Source organism: Palaemon carinicauda, chromosome 38, assembly GCF_036898095.1.
Source record: "Palaemon carinicauda isolate YSFRI2023 chromosome 38, ASM3689809v2, whole genome shotgun sequence".
NCBI classification, from domain to species: domain Eukaryota; kingdom Metazoa; phylum Arthropoda; class Malacostraca; order Decapoda; family Palaemonidae; genus Palaemon; species Palaemon carinicauda.
In genome coordinates, this window is record NC_090762.1 from 70,313,964 (window position 1) to 70,331,463 (window position 17,500).

General features: G+C 35.5%; 1 protein-coding gene across 1 annotated transcript in view; it reads left to right on the forward strand.

Moving 5' to 3' along the window:
- LOC137630711 (TWiK family of potassium channels protein 18-like) overlaps positions 1 to 12,720 on the forward strand; it is a 100,485-nt gene extending 87,765 nt beyond the window's left edge. Inside the window, exons 4-6 of the mRNA XM_068362350.1 lie at positions 4,554 to 4,662; positions 8,950 to 9,126; positions 11,522 to 12,720. Coding sequence (XP_068218451.1) covers positions 4,554 to 4,662; positions 8,950 to 9,126; positions 11,522 to 11,770 — 535 coding nt within the window. The 3' untranslated portion in view covers positions 11,771 to 12,720. The remainder of the gene's footprint in view (positions 1 to 4,553; positions 4,663 to 8,949; positions 9,127 to 11,521) is intronic.
- Positions 12,721 to 17,500: the final 4,780 nt, after the last annotated feature.

The window sequence follows — 17,500 nt, forward strand, 5'->3', positions numbered from 1 at the left end:
AAACTGGAATGCAGCCAATTCCTTCGAGTTTGAAGGGAGGAAAGAGAATTGTTTATGGAAGGCTTCTTGAGACGTATTGTAAACTGAGTGTCTTTCTGTCAAACAAAATATCTGATTGAGATCCAAACAGATGACAGATCTGCCTATAACATTTGGACCTCTTATAAACCAAGGCCAATATATTGGCCTTGTTATAAACAAGAAGAAACTGAGACGGACATCATTTAAAATAATACGTTGAAAACATCCTATATCTCCACTCTCCCTGGAGATGCAATTGGAATATCACCTGTTCAGATGTTTTCATATTTCTGGACTGAGTTTGGGTTAATTTTCTGCTCTGTTTCGTTGTCTAATTTAGCTTTTTTGGGGCAAATTAAATTAAAACACTTACTCGGCCTTGATGCTCAGGAGATATAAATTCAAATGGTGTTTTACCCTTTTTTATATAAAGAGAGCGGATTTTTAGCTCTGTTATGTTTTGTGTTACAGTATATTTTCTCTTTGGAGGAATTGGAATGTCACTCCATTAGCCATATATGTAGGCCTATTTGGCATTTCTGGCCCCGCTGATTACCGTCCAATTTCCATAAAGTTCATGAAGGTCTTTTGATAAAACGTACAAATAGGCCCTTGTTTTCAAATTTTATCAAATGGGAGTAAATGTGTCTCCTTGGCATCGCTATTCAATTTTTAAGTAGTAGATTGCAAAGAATGGTTGTTGATGGGCATCGTAATGAATATAAGAATATAATACCAGGTGTTCTATGACCGTTAGTGATAAGGATAAGCATTAGACTGCTGGAGATTGATTGATTTCGATTCTGAGTACAAATCCTCAATTCGACAGGATTAAATACAGCAGAATCGGAATCAACTCTTATCTGTCTTCACAGCTGATTAGTCTCAATAGTCTGATGTGTATCTGTATTTATATCCGTCGTTGGTTCGAGTCTTTGGCCAATTTCCTTATAAGTTTGAGATCCCGTGGCAGAGAGAATTCGATATTAATGGGTATTTGTGGCTTATTTAGAAAAATAAATTGTTTATGCGTGTATATCATATAAATTACGTGTGTATATATATATATATATATATATATATATATATATATATATATATATTGTATATTTATGTACATGTATGCATGTATACTGTATGTATATATATATATATATATGTATATATATATATGTATATATATATATATATATATATATATATATATATATATGTATATATATATATATGTGTGTATATATATATATATATATATATATATATGTGTATATATATATATATATATATATATATATATATATATATATATATAATATCATCGTCATCATCATCAGCATCATCATCATCTCCTACGCCTGTTGACGCAAAGGGCCTCGGTTAGATTTCGTCAGTTGTCTCTATCTTGAGCTTTTAATTCAATACTTTTCAATTCATCATCTCCTACTTCGCGATTCATAGTCCTCAGCCATGTAGGCCTGGCCCTTCCAACTCTTCTAGTGCCTTGTGGAGCCCAGATGAACGTTTGGTGAACTAATCTCTCTTGGGGAGTGCGAAGAGCATGGCCAAACCATCTCCATCTACCCCTCATCATGATCTCATCCACATATGGCACTCGAGTAATCTCTCTTATAGTTTCATTTCTAATCCTGTCCTGCCATTTAACTCCCAATATCCCTCTGAGGGCTTTATTCTCAAATCTACTAAATCTATTAGAGATTGTTTCATTGTCATATCATGACTCATGTCCATGGAGTAACACCGACCTCACTAAAGTGATATATAGTCTGATTTTTATATGTAATTTCAGGCGATTTGATTTCAAAATTTTACTTAATCTTGCCATTGTCTGATTTGCTTTTTTCAATCTTTCACTAAACTCTAATTCTATAGACCCCATATTGGAGTTCATAGTTCCCAAATACTTAAAGGATTCTACCTCATTAATCCTTTCCCCTTCCAATGATAGTTCATCTTCCATTGCATACTCTGTTCTCCTCATCTCTATCTTTCTTCTATTTATCTTCAGCCCCACCTCGTTTGATATTTCATGCATTCTGGTAAGCAAGCATTGCAAATCCTGTGGTGTTCTGCTAACAAAGGCAGCATCATCAGCATACTCTAGGTCTGGTAAATTCCTATCACCAATCCAGTCCAACTCTTCTCCATCTTCTCTGACTGTTCTACACATCACAAAATACATTAGGAGGATGAACAACATAGGTGACAACACATTCCCTTGGAATACTCCTCTGTTCACTAGAAATTTATTTGATAAGTCCATTAATATTAACTTTGCACTTGTTATGCTCATAAACAGACTTAACCAAATTTACTTATTTAAGAGGAATTTCATAATATCGCAGGACTCTCCACGCAATTGGCCGGTGCACACTATCAAAGGGTTTTAATAGTCCACAAATGCCATCAAAAGGGGATATCTATATTCTACGCATTGCTGTACAACATGTCTCAAAATGAAAATTTGGTCAGTACAACTTTTACCTTTTCTAAATCCTGCTTGTTCATCTCACAGTTTTTCATCAATATTTCTCTCCATTCTCTTTCGAATAAGCATACTATATATTTTCATAACAACGGACGTAAGTGTTATACCACTGTAATTATTGGAATCAGTCAGGTCTCTTTTTTTTTTTTCTTTTTTTGCTATTTTCACCAACACTCGTAACTCCAATTCATCAGGTTTTGTCTCCATGCCACATTTTACAACATAATATATATGTATATATATATATATATATATATATATATATATATATATATATATATATATATATATATATATATATATACACACACACACACATATGAGTGGGACAAGTTTCTTGGCTGTAGCGGTACGATCTCTCTCTCTCTCTCTCTCTCTCTCTCTCTCTCTCTCTCTCTCTCTCTCTCTCTCTCTCAACTGAATAACTTTTCTGCTATGTCATTTTCTGAGATAATTGACGTTTTTATATTATCATTATGCCATCATCACAGTTAATAATTACTTGAAAAAAGTCTATTGCTACAGAACATTTTAATCGTACGTAAGCTTTTAAATCATATTTTTTTAATTCTATAAGCTATTTTTAAACATGTGGTCAGACTATTATTATTATTATTATTATTATTATTATTATTTTTTTTTTTTTTTTTTTTTTTTTTTTTTTTTACAAGCTAAGCTATAACTCTTGTTATAAAAGCATATGTTATAAGCCCAAAGGCTCCAACAGGGAAAAATAGCCCAGTTAGGAAAGCGAACAAGAAAATTAATAAACTACAAGAGATGTAATAAACAATCAAAATGAAATATTTTATGAAAATTAACGACATTAGATTAGATTTTTTATATATAAACTGTAAAAACTAAACAAAGAGAAGAGGAAGAGAAATGAAATAGAACAGCGTGCCCGAGTGCACTGTCAAGTAAGAGACCTCTAATCCATGATAGTGGAAGACCATGGTACAGAAGTTATGGCATTACCGAAGACTAGAGAACAATGGTTTGATTTTGGATTGTAAATCTAGAACTGCTTACCATAGCTAAAGAGTCTCTTCTACCCTTACCAAGAGGAAAATAGCCACTGAACAATTACAGTACAGTTATTAACCCCGTGGGTGAAGAAGAATTGTTTCGTAATCTCGGTGCAAAAATATGTAAACGAAAATTTATTAAGTATTAAATGCCATGCTGGTTTATCTGGGCTTATCAGGTCCCAGAACTTGGCCCACCTTACATACAAGACAATCATATTACTTTGTCTGTTACTTTTTTGACATTGGATTCATGAGTGTAACTAATAGAGTAACTGACGCTTGGATGGGAAGGTATCAGTCTGTTCTCGTTTTATATGTCAACGATGATGGTAATAATTCAAGGACATGAGAAGTTAAGCACATTCTTTGCATCCATAGAAATATTGTTTGGGCTATTCCAAGAAGGGATGACGGGGCTCAACCATAAAAAAAGGGGTTTTCCCAGAAGAAAGGATTATGCTATTTTGATTTCTTGTTATTCTTCTCCAAATTAATCTAGGAATTAAATGTAGTTAATCTCTCTCTCTCTCTCTCTCTCTCTCTCTCTCTCTCTCTCTCTCTCTCTCTCTCTCTCTCTCCTGACGCCCACCTATATAAGAGAGAACGTATTCAAAGAACTGTTGGGGACAGACGTCATTTTTCTCTTTGCAAGCGTGACGCAGTTCATCGTATGTCGTCAGACAAGGTATATAAAAAGAATGCAACGCCATTTATTAACAACGTACCCAATTCAAAAGTCTACAGAGGGATAATGATGATAACTTTTATTAATGAGTGCTTGTTTTTCAGTGGTTGGGATGGTTTTAACACCAGTAAAACTTCTCAGTTTTTATTTCCATGCAACTTGCCATGACCGCTTTACCCAGACAACGAAAAACCCAGATGAGTTAAGATTTTGTCGGGAAACAAATTCATTCTAATTTGCTTTACAACCATTATCCTGCGATATTATTTGACTGACTCTGCTGATGACCTAATTTTCATCCATTCCCCAGATGCGACATTGGGTCACTGGGTTACTACAGAACTGCCAGTGGAACCATTCGCCCCGTGACAGCCTCGCAAAACTTGAGGGTGAATGGTCAGGCTGGATCCAGTATTAAGGTGAGTAGCACGAGAGAATTAAACGATTCAGGTTTGTTGCAATAGTAGGTTGAGATGAAGCCATTTTCAATTTTGGATTTCAAGATAACGATTTTAGATTTTTTTTTCTTTTTTTTTCCATAAAGATTAGAATCAAGATCTATGTTGGCCTATAAGTAGGGGGAAGTATTGAAAGGCATTAGAGGCCTGATTTGGGCCCCTTTATTCTACCAACTAAGAGAATTCGGAGTAGAGTTTGATATCTTTTCTATTTTTACGTCAACAAGACCATCATATGCAACTTACCAACCAAGTATTTTACAATAAGGTTTGTTATCATCTTCTTCCCCACTGTTGTCCTTACATTAAGGGGTTGGTTACCTGATGCACCCTCTCTAATGCCTTATATCAAAGGCATCCTTTTCCACCAAACCTCTTCTCTCCATCACCTTATCTTGCCATCTAAAGGTACCCTGACACTTGCACGAATTTGTGGCACGCATTGTCACGACTCGAGTCGTGAACTGGCGTGAACTCGTCGTGAACTGGAGTGAACTTGTCGTGAACCTGTCGTGACATCGTGGCATGTCGTGACGAGAATTTTGAAATGTTTAAAATTTTAGTCACGACAAAATTACGTGAACGCGGCGTGAACTATTCGCGAACTGTTCGTGAACTCGTCAGGACGATGCGGGAAGTGCGCAAACTATGCTAAAACTATCCATGAACTCGTCGTGAACTCGTCGTGCCAGTTCGTGTCAATGTGTACAGGTGAGCTGTGATTCTGAGGTAATTTTTTTTATTTTTTTTATTTTCCAGTTTGTGCCACAAAATGTCACAACTTGCCACGACAAATTCGTGACAAAAAGTAGTGCAAGTGTCAGCCTGGCATGTCTATCTGCCTCCCTCTTGATCTTCTCCCCCTTACAGGTTCCTCCCAAGCCCTCCTCACTCCCTCCCCACCATCACATCCTCAACACGTGCCCATACCATCTCAGACTTGACACTCGTATCACATCTGTAATCCTTACAATACCTGCCATTCTTGTTATTTCATCATTTTCCAATCTTTCAAACAGTGATATTCCCATAATCCACCTTAGCATTCTCAGCGCTGTTGTCTCAAGCTTTGCTTACTCTTTTCGTAAACAAGGCAATCAGATTCATTATGAGCAACCCAAAATACAGTATCATATACAGTTGGAAGGATAAACTATTAAGTAACCATTTATATCAAGACAAATGGAAGTAGAGCAGACCACCTTCGATCACGGTCTGCTTTCAAGTAATGGCGTCCATAGAAGTAGTACTGTAATATGCTATTTCCATGGTTAGGTTTTTACTCGACAAATTATAATAAATACTGTATCAATTGCATACACTTAATGCAAAAAATAGAGATGTTTCGGAAAATAACACATATGTGTTTCTGTGTTTTATGAAGTCCTGTAATAACATATATATTCAAATTAATATTGGTGTTTTAGTTGCTCTCAAATTCTAGTTAGCTATATATTTGTCGTTTTGTTTATAATGGAAATAGGAAGTATATTCCCTGATGCTAGAACTAAATGTTTTATCATTATGATTGACTTTTGAGCTGGAATATTTGAAAGTATAATTTGATCTGGTAACTTCAAGTTTCATTTATAGAATAGTTTACTTTTGCAGCCAAGGAAGGCTAAGACTGAACGACAAGGTTGTTTGAGATTTTAAATGGAAATATTCCGTATGGGAAGTTTTTATTGAAAATTACCTATATTATTTTGCTAAAAACCGTCTTAAGTTTCTAAAGAGAAAATGATTATGGTCTCAGAAATAAAACGGAAACATAGAAATCCTGATTAGGCTGTACAATTCCTGTGGCAAAGATTCAAATCTCATTGCATTATAGAACCATTCCTTACAAATTAGTTGGGTTTTCCTACTAATTCAAAGGTGAAAATTATCTACTTCAGCCACACGTTTGTCCATTAATTGGATGATTTACGAGAGTAAGGAAGACAGCCAACAATTATTTAATTTAGGCTTAAGCTGCAGCTCTCTCTCTCTCTCTCTCTCTCTCTCTCTCTCTCTCTCTCTCTCTCTCTCTCTCTCTCTCTCTCTCTCTCATTTTAAGAACACCAATTATTTTAGCAGTTATATGCATCTTTTCATGAATTCCTATTTCAATTCCTTTCGTATGTCTACAAAAAAAAATCCCCTTTAAAATTCTAATTATTTTATAATCAACAAATTATTTAACTACTGTTTGTCGTACATGTTCTGTATTTTGCGTTATCAATTCTAAACAAGTCAAAAGGTAATCTGATTTTAGTTTGTATCATCCAATTTATTCATTGCTCACTCTACAACACTGTGATTGTGGACACATTACTACATGTGTATGTGCAAAGCTCTGCCATCTGCAGAAAGTTCATTGCCATTAGTTGCCTCCTACACAGGCAGCACAGCTTACATACTTTCATTTCTAACTTCCAGAGCCTGTCTAATATATCGGGTAAGTTCTTTGGTTGGCGATTCTAACTTCCTTGATTCTATGCAACTGCTTCTAAATTTTCTTGATTCTTTACAGCAAAACATATACTCCATAGTATCATTTGCCTCCATACACAACACGCAAAGCCTATCCCTTTCATTCATTTTTCTATAATTTTCTTTTAATTCTATCATAAACAACCTTGTCTTCACTACTAGGATTGTTTCCTTAATGTTAAGTTCTCTTGGGTAATCTCTTCTGTCATTACTATTTACAAATCTCAGCTATGTCATTTCGGCTTTCTTTTCTTATATTTTTCTTTTAATTTCATTTGTTACTTTACTTTTTATGTATTTCTTGAGTTCTTGATTTTTATACTTCCTTTATTCTTCAATTTTAATATCATATTTTTTGCATATTTAGAAAAGACTTTTCCCCAGTATTCCACACATGGTTCCCTTATTTGATCGTTCATTATCTCCTTAACTAATCTTTTAGCTTATCATCTGATGTAATGATATTATGAAACAGCATCACCTTTTCATATTCTATTTTCAACTGGCCTTATTCCTGTTTCCACTATTAACCCCCAATAAGGTGTGATTGCAACCTGTTCAAACATTCCTTCATAATTTTGTACTGTATACCCCCTAGCTCTTTCATTTCTTTCTCCTTTATTACACCCATGTCTCAATATTTGCAAACATTGTAGGAACTACTACTGTTTCATAAATCTTTATTATCACAAGCAATGCCAAATCTCATACTTTTTTACAGTCTCCATACTTCATAAGTTCTTGCACCATCCATTCTATTTTTGCTTCCCTTTTACTTATGCTAAAACTATGGTTTCACATTTCTGAGAACCATTCTCCTAAGTAGTTGTATTTATTAACCGTTTATATCCTTCCATTTCTAACCACTTCATTAACCTTTCTAACTTCTGTTTTGTCTCAGGTTCAGGTTCAAGGTGAGGCATAGCCTTTGCAACGGAGCTTTATTACTAAACCTCCAGGTTCCTTGTTGCTTTCTCCACAATTGTGATTGTGGGCACACTACTAGAAGAAGCGTAGTAGGTGCAAAGCTCTGCAATCTGCAGAAAATTCATTATCATTAGTTACCTCCTACACAGACAGCTTCACAGCTTGCATACTTTTACTTCTAACTTCAATGGTCTTTCTAATATACTGAGCAACATCTTTAGTTGGTGTTTTTAAATTCCCTATTTCTATGTCATTGTTTCTAAATGTTCTTAACTCATTACAGCAAAACATATGCTCCGTAGTATCCTCTGCCTCCCTACGCAACACACAAAGTCTATCCTCATCATTCCTGTCTCTATAATATCTTTTAATTCTATCATATTCAAGCTTGTTTTCATAGCTATTACTGTCTCATTGATGTTAAGTTCTATGTAATTCTTCTGCCATTACTATTCACAAACCTCAGTTTGGTCATCTCTGCTTTCTTTTTATCTATTTTTCTTTTAATTTCACTTGCCACTTTACTTTTCATTTCCCTTTTTTTGAGTTCGTGCTTTTTAAACTTTCTTACTTCTTCAATTTTAATATCATATTTATTGCATATGTCTGATTCTTTTTCCCCAACATTCTCCATATGGTTCTCTTATTTGATCTTCCACTATCTCCTTAACTAGTCGATTGTCATCTGATGTTATGATGTTTTGAAAAAGCATCACCTTTTTATACTCTTTTCTATTTCATCTTAAGTTGACATCAGGAAGTAGTAGCTGCTAATGGAGGAATAAACCAAGTCTTTGTAACGGCTCATATAAACAACCTATTATTATAATTTTTTTTTCTTATCAGGGACAGACTGGCGATTCCTCCCCGCGGAGAACCATCCCGATTACTTGGTGCCTCTTGGTCATCGCCATCTACGTTGGCGTCGGTGGCCTTATATTCGCACAGTGGGAGAGATGGTCTGTTTTGGATGCTTGTTACTTCTCCTACATCTCTCTCAGCACAATAGGCTTTGGAGATTTGGTGAGTGGCAATGCCAGCTTATATCTCAATCTTATTGAATTTGGGTTCTCATTGCTGCTCTGTTTTTATGACAATTTTCACACTTCAAGTAGAAAAGTCTCTTAAAAAAGTATGTTAAGATTGCTCAGTCTTCCCTTGAAGTACATTAAATAATTGTAGAGTATTGTAAAATGGATTTTAGTTGAATAACGGTTATATCTTATTCCATTATTTGCACAATAACAGAATAAGTTCTTATCCAAATTAAGCAAACGCTTCTATGACCTAATGAATATACTCCTATGGATTTGTGTTGCAAAGGAAATGCAAAATGATATAATCAGCCCAAAATAGAAAAGCATCAGGCTAAAATGTAATCTGCCTTGAAGTTCTAAAGGAACTACAGTACTGCAAAGATAAATTGAAAAAGACTGATTTATTATAGAAGAGTAAGAACAGGACAGACCCACCTTTTTCAGTATCCTTTAAGTCTTCATTTTATTAAAAAAAAAAAAAAAAACTAATGATTATCCTGTACCCTGGAATGTTATGAGATGATAATGAAAGGAACTGAATCAGCCTAACTACATTTTTGTTATGTTTTGTTATGGTTTAGCTATAATTTCAGCATTTTTCATTTATTAAATATGTGTCTATCCTACATGAATTACGTAAAATCTGTAGCTCTGAAGCAATTTTTTCATTAGGTGTCACTGTTTCACTGAACTCTGTAATCATTTATTGAAACTATAACAGTGAATTAATTGATTTAAATTGAATTGTCCACGTATCCTTCTCTAAACAATTTAAGGTAAAATAAACAGTATCACAAGGCGTGTTGGAATAATTCTAAAATGCTTATGCTTTACAACAAAAGTTATAGTTATGGTAGTATATTTTCAAGTAAAATTGAAAGTAGAATAATCATTTTTTCTGAAATATAAGTAGATTTTTTTCTGCAACTTGTGGACCTGTTCGCTTTCCTACTATATTAATCCAATAAAGCATGGTCGATTCTAAGTCACGTTATATGGGTAAAAGGGTCAAATGACAATATCTTTTGGTTTCAACAGAGTTTATTTACCTCAAAGTAAATTATCCCAGTAAAATTAAAGGTCCTTATATTTTGGGTGCAAAGTTTTCCAGTTCATTAATACTAGAGAGAGCCACCGATAGCAATTGTTTTCAGGGAATAATCTGTTAAACTCATTTCTTTAGGCATGCAAGTGGAATAATCAAGGTGGCTGGCTATGCTCAAATAAGATTCTTAGCTACTAAACATTCAGCATATTGTGTTCCCTGGTGAATGTTTCCCTGTTGGCGTTTCGTGCGCATTAAAGTTCAGCTTTTTAGCACCATAAGAAACACATCTTTTAGCATGTTGGTCATGGTGGCTGAATTGTTGTTACTGTTTTTAGAATAATTTATTGTTATTTTTTTTTTTCTCATCGTGTATTCATTTCCTTATTTCCTCTCTTCACTGGGCTATATTCCTTGTCGGAGCCCTTGGGCTTATAGCATCTTGCTTTTCCAGCTAGGGTTGTAGCTTGGTTAGTAATAAGTGTATTCATTTCCTTATTCCCTCTCTTCACTGGGCTATATTCCTTGCCGGAGCCCTTGGGCTTATAGCATCTTGCTTTTCCAGCTAGGGTTGTAGCTTGGCTAGTAATAAGTGTATTTATTTCCTTATTCCCTCTCATCACTGGGCTATTTTCCTTGTCGGAGCCCTTGGGCTTATAGCATCTTGTTTTTCCAGCTAGGGTTGTAGCTTGGCTAGTAATAATAATGATAATAATAATAATAATAATAATAATAATAATAATAATAATAATAATAATAATAATAATAATAATAATAATAATAATAATAATAATAATAATAATATGAAAGAAATCAAGGTACTTTTATGTTTATAAATTTTAATAAAAGATGTTTCTAAAATGTCAGTCAAGGAAAATCATTTCGAAAACGCTGGATAATGCTATTCTATACTTGTCTGAGACTATTCTAATGAGTTAGGAATAAGGTAGAGTTGGAGAAGATGGGCAACAAACTAGGAAGAAACAAAAGGAAACAAATCAGAAGTAAGTAATAGAACTCTCCTATCTGCTATGAATCATGCAAGGCAGTCCGTAGGGTGTAGATTCAAAAGAACACATCTGTTCTACTATGATAATATCATCAGTCTCATTACAGGAGGAAATTGCTTCAACATAGTCCATATGCTCACAATGTACATGGTTCATTTAATTCTTTACTCCTAAGAACTGGTGATAAGCAGATAATTGAGTTGGTTCTGAATAAATTTTATGTATATGGTTTCTGTTAAAAAAATTGAATAAAGTCTGCATAAATTTTCGTCAGTATAAATCATTAAGAAACATAGTTCTAATCATCTTTGCATATACTTTTCCAGGTTCCAGGAAAAACTGTAGAGGGTGAGAACGACGACCAGGAGGTCGAGTCTCAACAGATCATTTGTACAGTCTACCTCCTGGTGGGGAGTGCCCTTGTTGCCATGTGTTTCAACCTGATGCAGGAGGAGACGATCGAAAATCTAAAGGCCTTCTGGAGAAATTTGGGTTGCCTGAGGAAGAAAAAGACAAGAAAAATATCGGTAGAAGACAACCTGCAAAGACCCAGTCGTTACGATGCTGATGGATGACAACGGACTGCCATTATGGAAAAGCCTATCTCTTAATATGTCACTTTTTCAGGTCAAAATTACTCTTGGTATCATGTGGCTTGACGTAGCTCATGGTGAATGCTAATTAAAGATGGAGGAAGTGGGGAAGCAAGTGAAACTTGGGGACAAAGACAAACAATCTTCCCATGTTATAAGGGAATATATGGAGAAATATTTTTTTTTATTCTAGAAATTCCCCAAGAAATAAGTCTGATAGCTTTTATACAGATAAGTGAATTGTGGTAACTAAGTCTTTGAAACAAAAGAGTTACCATCTAGCTGTGAATAGAAATTAGAAACAAACTTACTTCTAAAGTGAATAATTTATTTATGGCTATGGAATTATCTGGGAATCATTATAGATAGCAGGCAGTTATGTTGCTGTAGATACAGTAATCTGAGGATTTTATACAACTGCCAAAGTTCAACCCTGTTAGAAATGCATTGTCAAAGGTTAAGATAGCCAAAAAGGATTTGTGTTAGTTTGAGACTGGCAAAAATTACTTGTCTAATTTCGAGCCTGGCGAAATGCATGGCCAGAGTTCGCGCATGGCAGATATGCATTGTCTAAGTTTGAGCCTGGCAGAATTACATTACCTATGTTCAAGCCTGGCAGATATGCATTATCTAAATTCGAGCCTGAAAGAAATGCATTGTCTAAATTTGAGCCCAGCAGACTATGCATTGCCTATGTTTGATCCTGGCAGAGATGTGTCATGTCTAAGTTCGTGCCTGGCAGAAATTCATATATTTCTGCAGTACTTTTAGAAATATTACTGGTTAGCGTATTATTGTGTGTATGGGTGTACGGCTGTATTGTACATCATCGTGAAAAACAAATTGTGATTCACAAGTAAAACTTTGCTTTCCTGGAGAAAAGAAAAGTATTCAATTTCTAATAAAGATGTACTTAGAATTTGTTTCATTGACTAGTATGCTGAGGAGGCAAGACAGCATTTTCTATCTAAAGATACAGTTTCTGTTAACAATGAATGCTGATCCACTCCAGGTCTATTTCTGTATTACTGTAGGTGGCTTCCAATGGCAATTAGAGTAGCAGGATCTCCCCTATTTGGCTCTGAAAGGCAGCAATAGTGTGCCAATGAGGTGTGTTGGAGGGAATCCCAATTATTTTTTTTTTTAGTTTTGGAGGGAATCTCAATCTATTTTTTTTTTTTATGTAAGCACAGACTTTCAGAAGTACACGGAGCTCAAGTGGAGAAAATGGCACTTCCTTACTTTTAAGAAATATGGTCAATCATGTTTTTATGCGACAATTATATTATAGTATACAATATATATAGAAATGATATGTGTTAAAAGGGTAATGTGATGGTCTTAAAATCCATTAAATTCGATACATTTTATAACTGAGGCAGATTTATCAACATTAATTTCTATGGTATGACATAACTCCCTTTGTAAGATTTTTTAGGATAATATTACTTTACTGAAAAACAAAAATAATTTTTTTATAATTATTTAATGAATCATCAAAAATTGTATTAAGTCATACTCTATTAAAATACTCGTGTTTATACTGTATCAGTATAAATACAGATTACTTTAAAATTTGTGGTATATTAATCTATTAAGAAGCTGTATTTTCTTAATATATATTCGGTTATTTACATATTCCACATTGAGATTTTGCTGTTGTCACCATATGCCAACTGCCAGACCGTCTTTATCACAATCTGAGTTATTAATTTTTTGTTCCCTTATATATGTTATCTTAGGTAGTATGTTGGCCAGGGCACCAGCCACCCGTTGAGATACTACCGCTAGAGAGTTATGGGGTCTTTTGACTGGCCAGACAGTACTACATTGGATCTTTCTATCTGGTTACGGCTCATTTTTCTTTTGCTTACACACACACACACCGAATAGTCTGGCTTATTATCCTTTGTCCTCATACACCTGACAACACTGAGATTACCTAACAATTCTTCTTCACCCAAGGGGTTAACTACTGCACTGTAATTGTTCAGTGGCTACTTTCCTCTTGGTAAGGGTAGAAGAGACTTTAGCTGTTGTAAGCAGCTCTTCTAGGACAAAGACACTCCAAAATCAAACCTTGTTCTCTAGTCTTTGGTAGTACAATAGCCTCTGTACCATGGTCTTCCATTGTCTTGGGTTAGAGTTCTCTTGGTTAAGGGTACACTCGGGCACACTAATCTATCCTATGTCTCTTCCTCTTGTTTTGTTAAAGATTTTATAGTTTATATGGAAGGTATTTATTTTAATGCTATAACTCTTCTTAAAATATTTTATTTTTCCTTGTTTCCTTTCCTCATGGGACTATTTTCGCTATTGGATCCCCTGGGCTTATAGAATCCTGCTTTTCTAACTAGGGTTATAGCTTAGCAAGTAGTAGTAGTAGTAGTAGTAGTAGTAATAGTAGTAGTAGTAGTAGTAATAATAATAATAATAATAATAATAATAATAATAATAATGATAGTAATAATAATAATAATAATAATAATAATAATAATAATAATCTGTATATCATGAGTTCTTGCCTGCACAATCCTTTTCAGATTATGATTTATGTGATATAATGTACGAGTAGTTGGGCAGATATACAAGTAGTACCCAGCACTGTTTTTTGTCCCAACGGACTAAGATACCTCCAGGTCCCGTACTTACTTTGATGGCTGCTTTTCTGGTTCCATACAGCAGGGGAATCCCACTCTCTACAGGACCTCCACTGTCATTTTATCTTGTTCGGTTAGAGTATTTAACATTCATATAACGTATTGCTCATTTACTGTTAAATCGCCACTGTCAAACTACTCAGGGAATAAGAAAGTCTTCAGTTTCCTCTTGAATGTCTAGTGGGAGCTTGTTGTATAGTCTCGGGGCCGCATATTTAAAGGCTCTGGAGCCTACAGTAGACATATAACTAGGTTCCAATAGTTTTAAACCATCTGTAACTCTAGTGTCAACACGATTTGTTGGCTTCACTGGTTCTGATAACTTGTATATATTTTAAATTCAATTCTCGCTTTAATCAGCAGCCAGTGTAAATCATTTAGTATACGGATAATCCTTTCTCTAGGTGGGACACCTTTTATCAGTCTTCCTCCTGTGTTTATTATTTTTTGTAATTTCTTAAGTTGTACTTTTAGTAAATTGTAATAGATGGAGTTGCAGTAGTCAATCCTGGTAATAACACAGTTTATCACGTCTTTAGCTTAATCGAGTTTCTTAGACTCCCAAACTCAATGTTTAGTTAAAATCTTCCTTGTTTTGAATGCAGAGATTTTTATGGTGGGTAGGGAAGTTTTAGAATTTGCTTTTTTAAACCATTGTTTAACAGTGCAGCCAGTTTAAATAAAAAGCCTTTTGAGGCTTTCACTACTTTGCTTTCCCTGTCTCCTGCTCTGCCAGTGGAGCCACTGGTTGATGTATCTCCTGTTGATGTGGTCTTGACTGCTGTTGGAGAGACCCCTGTGGCTTTCTTGACCTCTACCCTAAAGAAGCAAGAAGAAGAAGCATGTGCACTCCTCTTCCTCTTCTGGTTCTTCATTCTCCTCTGCCTCGTTTCTGGGTAATCCTTCAGACACTACTACTTTTGCCCTAAAGAAGAATTAAAATTCATTAGAGATATCCAGAAGACTGATCTACAGGAATCACGTAAGCCTCCAACCAAGAACCAACCCAAACGTGGAAGGTGTCTTGGCACGTGGTACAGGTGCCTACACTTCTGTTACCTGTGCTCAGCCTTGTAAAAAACTGAGCAAATGCAATGTCAGTTTGGGATGAAGAGCATCGTCTGTCTCCTCTTCCTTTTCATGGATGATCAAGGTACACCTTGGTTTCTGTCCGTAAGGATATTTCAGTTCTGATGGGGGAGAAATTGGCTTGTGGTGAGGTGAGTGGAACTATAGTGATTGGTCTCCTCTCTTTTAAGAGCTAATAAACATTCTCTCATATCAGTGTGATCAAGAATATAATCCTCAGTATTCTCATGATCAATTTCTTTTTGATTGATCTCTAAGTGCTTGGTCCTATCATGATCGGTCACCGAAAAGTTTTTCACTTTGCAATTGGTCACTTCATGATAGGTTGTACCATGATCGGTTGCTATGTGATCAGCCGTCAAGTAAGCGTTCTCCTTCTGACCCCATGGACACTATGAATGCTCCCATTTGCATATGGGAATGAGATTACCTGCCACCTGTTCTTTCCCTTAATTGCCAGCCCATATATCAGGATTTTCCTACATGTTCACGCTATTATTATTATTATTATTATTATTATTATTATTATTATTATTATTATTATTATTATTATTACAAGCTAAACTACAACCTTAGTTGGAAAAGTAGGATGATATAAGCCCAAGGGCTCCAACAGGATAAAATAGCACTGTGAGGAAAGGAAACAGGAATAAATAAACTAAAAGAGAAGTAATGAACAATTAAAATAAAATGTTTCAAGAATAGTAACAACATTAAATTAGATCTTTAATATATAAACTATAAAAATTTCAAAAATATAAAAGAAAGAGAAATAAGATAGTGCACCCCCAAGCAAGAGAACTCTAACCCAAGACAAAAAGAAGACTATGGTACAGAGGCTATGGGACTACCAAAGACTAGAGAACAATGGTTTGATTTTGGAGTGTCTTTCTCCTAGAAGAGCTGCTTACCATAGCTTAAGAGCCTCTTCTACCCTTACCAAGAGGAAAGTAGCCCCTGAACAATTTTATGACAGAGGAGAATGTGGACAGAATAGTCCAGATTATCCAGTGTATTTGTAGGCAAAGTACAAATGAGTCCTATACAGAGAGAGGGATCCAATGTAGTAGTATGGCCAGGCAAAGGACCAAATAACTCTCTAGTGGCAGTTTCTCAATGGATGGATGTTACACTCTTCGGTGGCTAAAGCACGTGGTACTAAAGCAGTCTCTGGGCATGTAAGGATCCAAGGTAGTTCTGCTTTTGAAGGAGAATGCAATCATCAACCTCCCCTTCAACTTGAGAATATGCTCTCGGTTCCATTCTCTGTCCACATATTGCATACTCTAGAAGGAAAGAACTGTCTCCCCAGATGCCTGTCAAAAGTTTTCCTACCAAGCAGGCTGAGTAAGATTCTATATCCCACACTGTGTTGACAGATTTTACATGCCCGAAGGTCTGAGGCCATTTACTCTTCTCATCAATCCTGCAGTGTGTGTGTGTTGATGGAGGGATTAGCTGCTGAGATGTTGGCAAAGTACAGCAAGTCAGTTCTATCAGGTATAAAAGGAATGAACTTTATGGTGCATCAGTTGCCAAGTCAATGGGCCATCTGGTTTCTGAATAGAGGAATACTGTTGTTTTCCAATTATCTAGGCAAGTTAAACAAGAGTCAACAATTGCATTGAGCAATGCGCTAGAGCTAGGTGCAACGTCCCTCTTTACTCAGAGGGACGTACTGGCGACGACGGAGAAGCGAAGGAAGGCTAGCAATGGCTTCCTTATTCTTTGTTCATTTACTTTTAAGGGTGCAGGTCCTTCGAAGGTAGCTGTGCCGTCACCTCCTGGTCTCAACCTCACCTTCGGTATCTGCTTTGAAGAAAGTTCCAGCTGCCTTTAAAGTTAGATTAGGACCTCCAGCTGGTTCTTCCTCTAACAAACGTGTGGATAGTGCTTCACCTTTTCATGCATAATCTAGCAAGTTCAGTAATGGCATTAACAGTAAGAAAGGATGAATGGGACG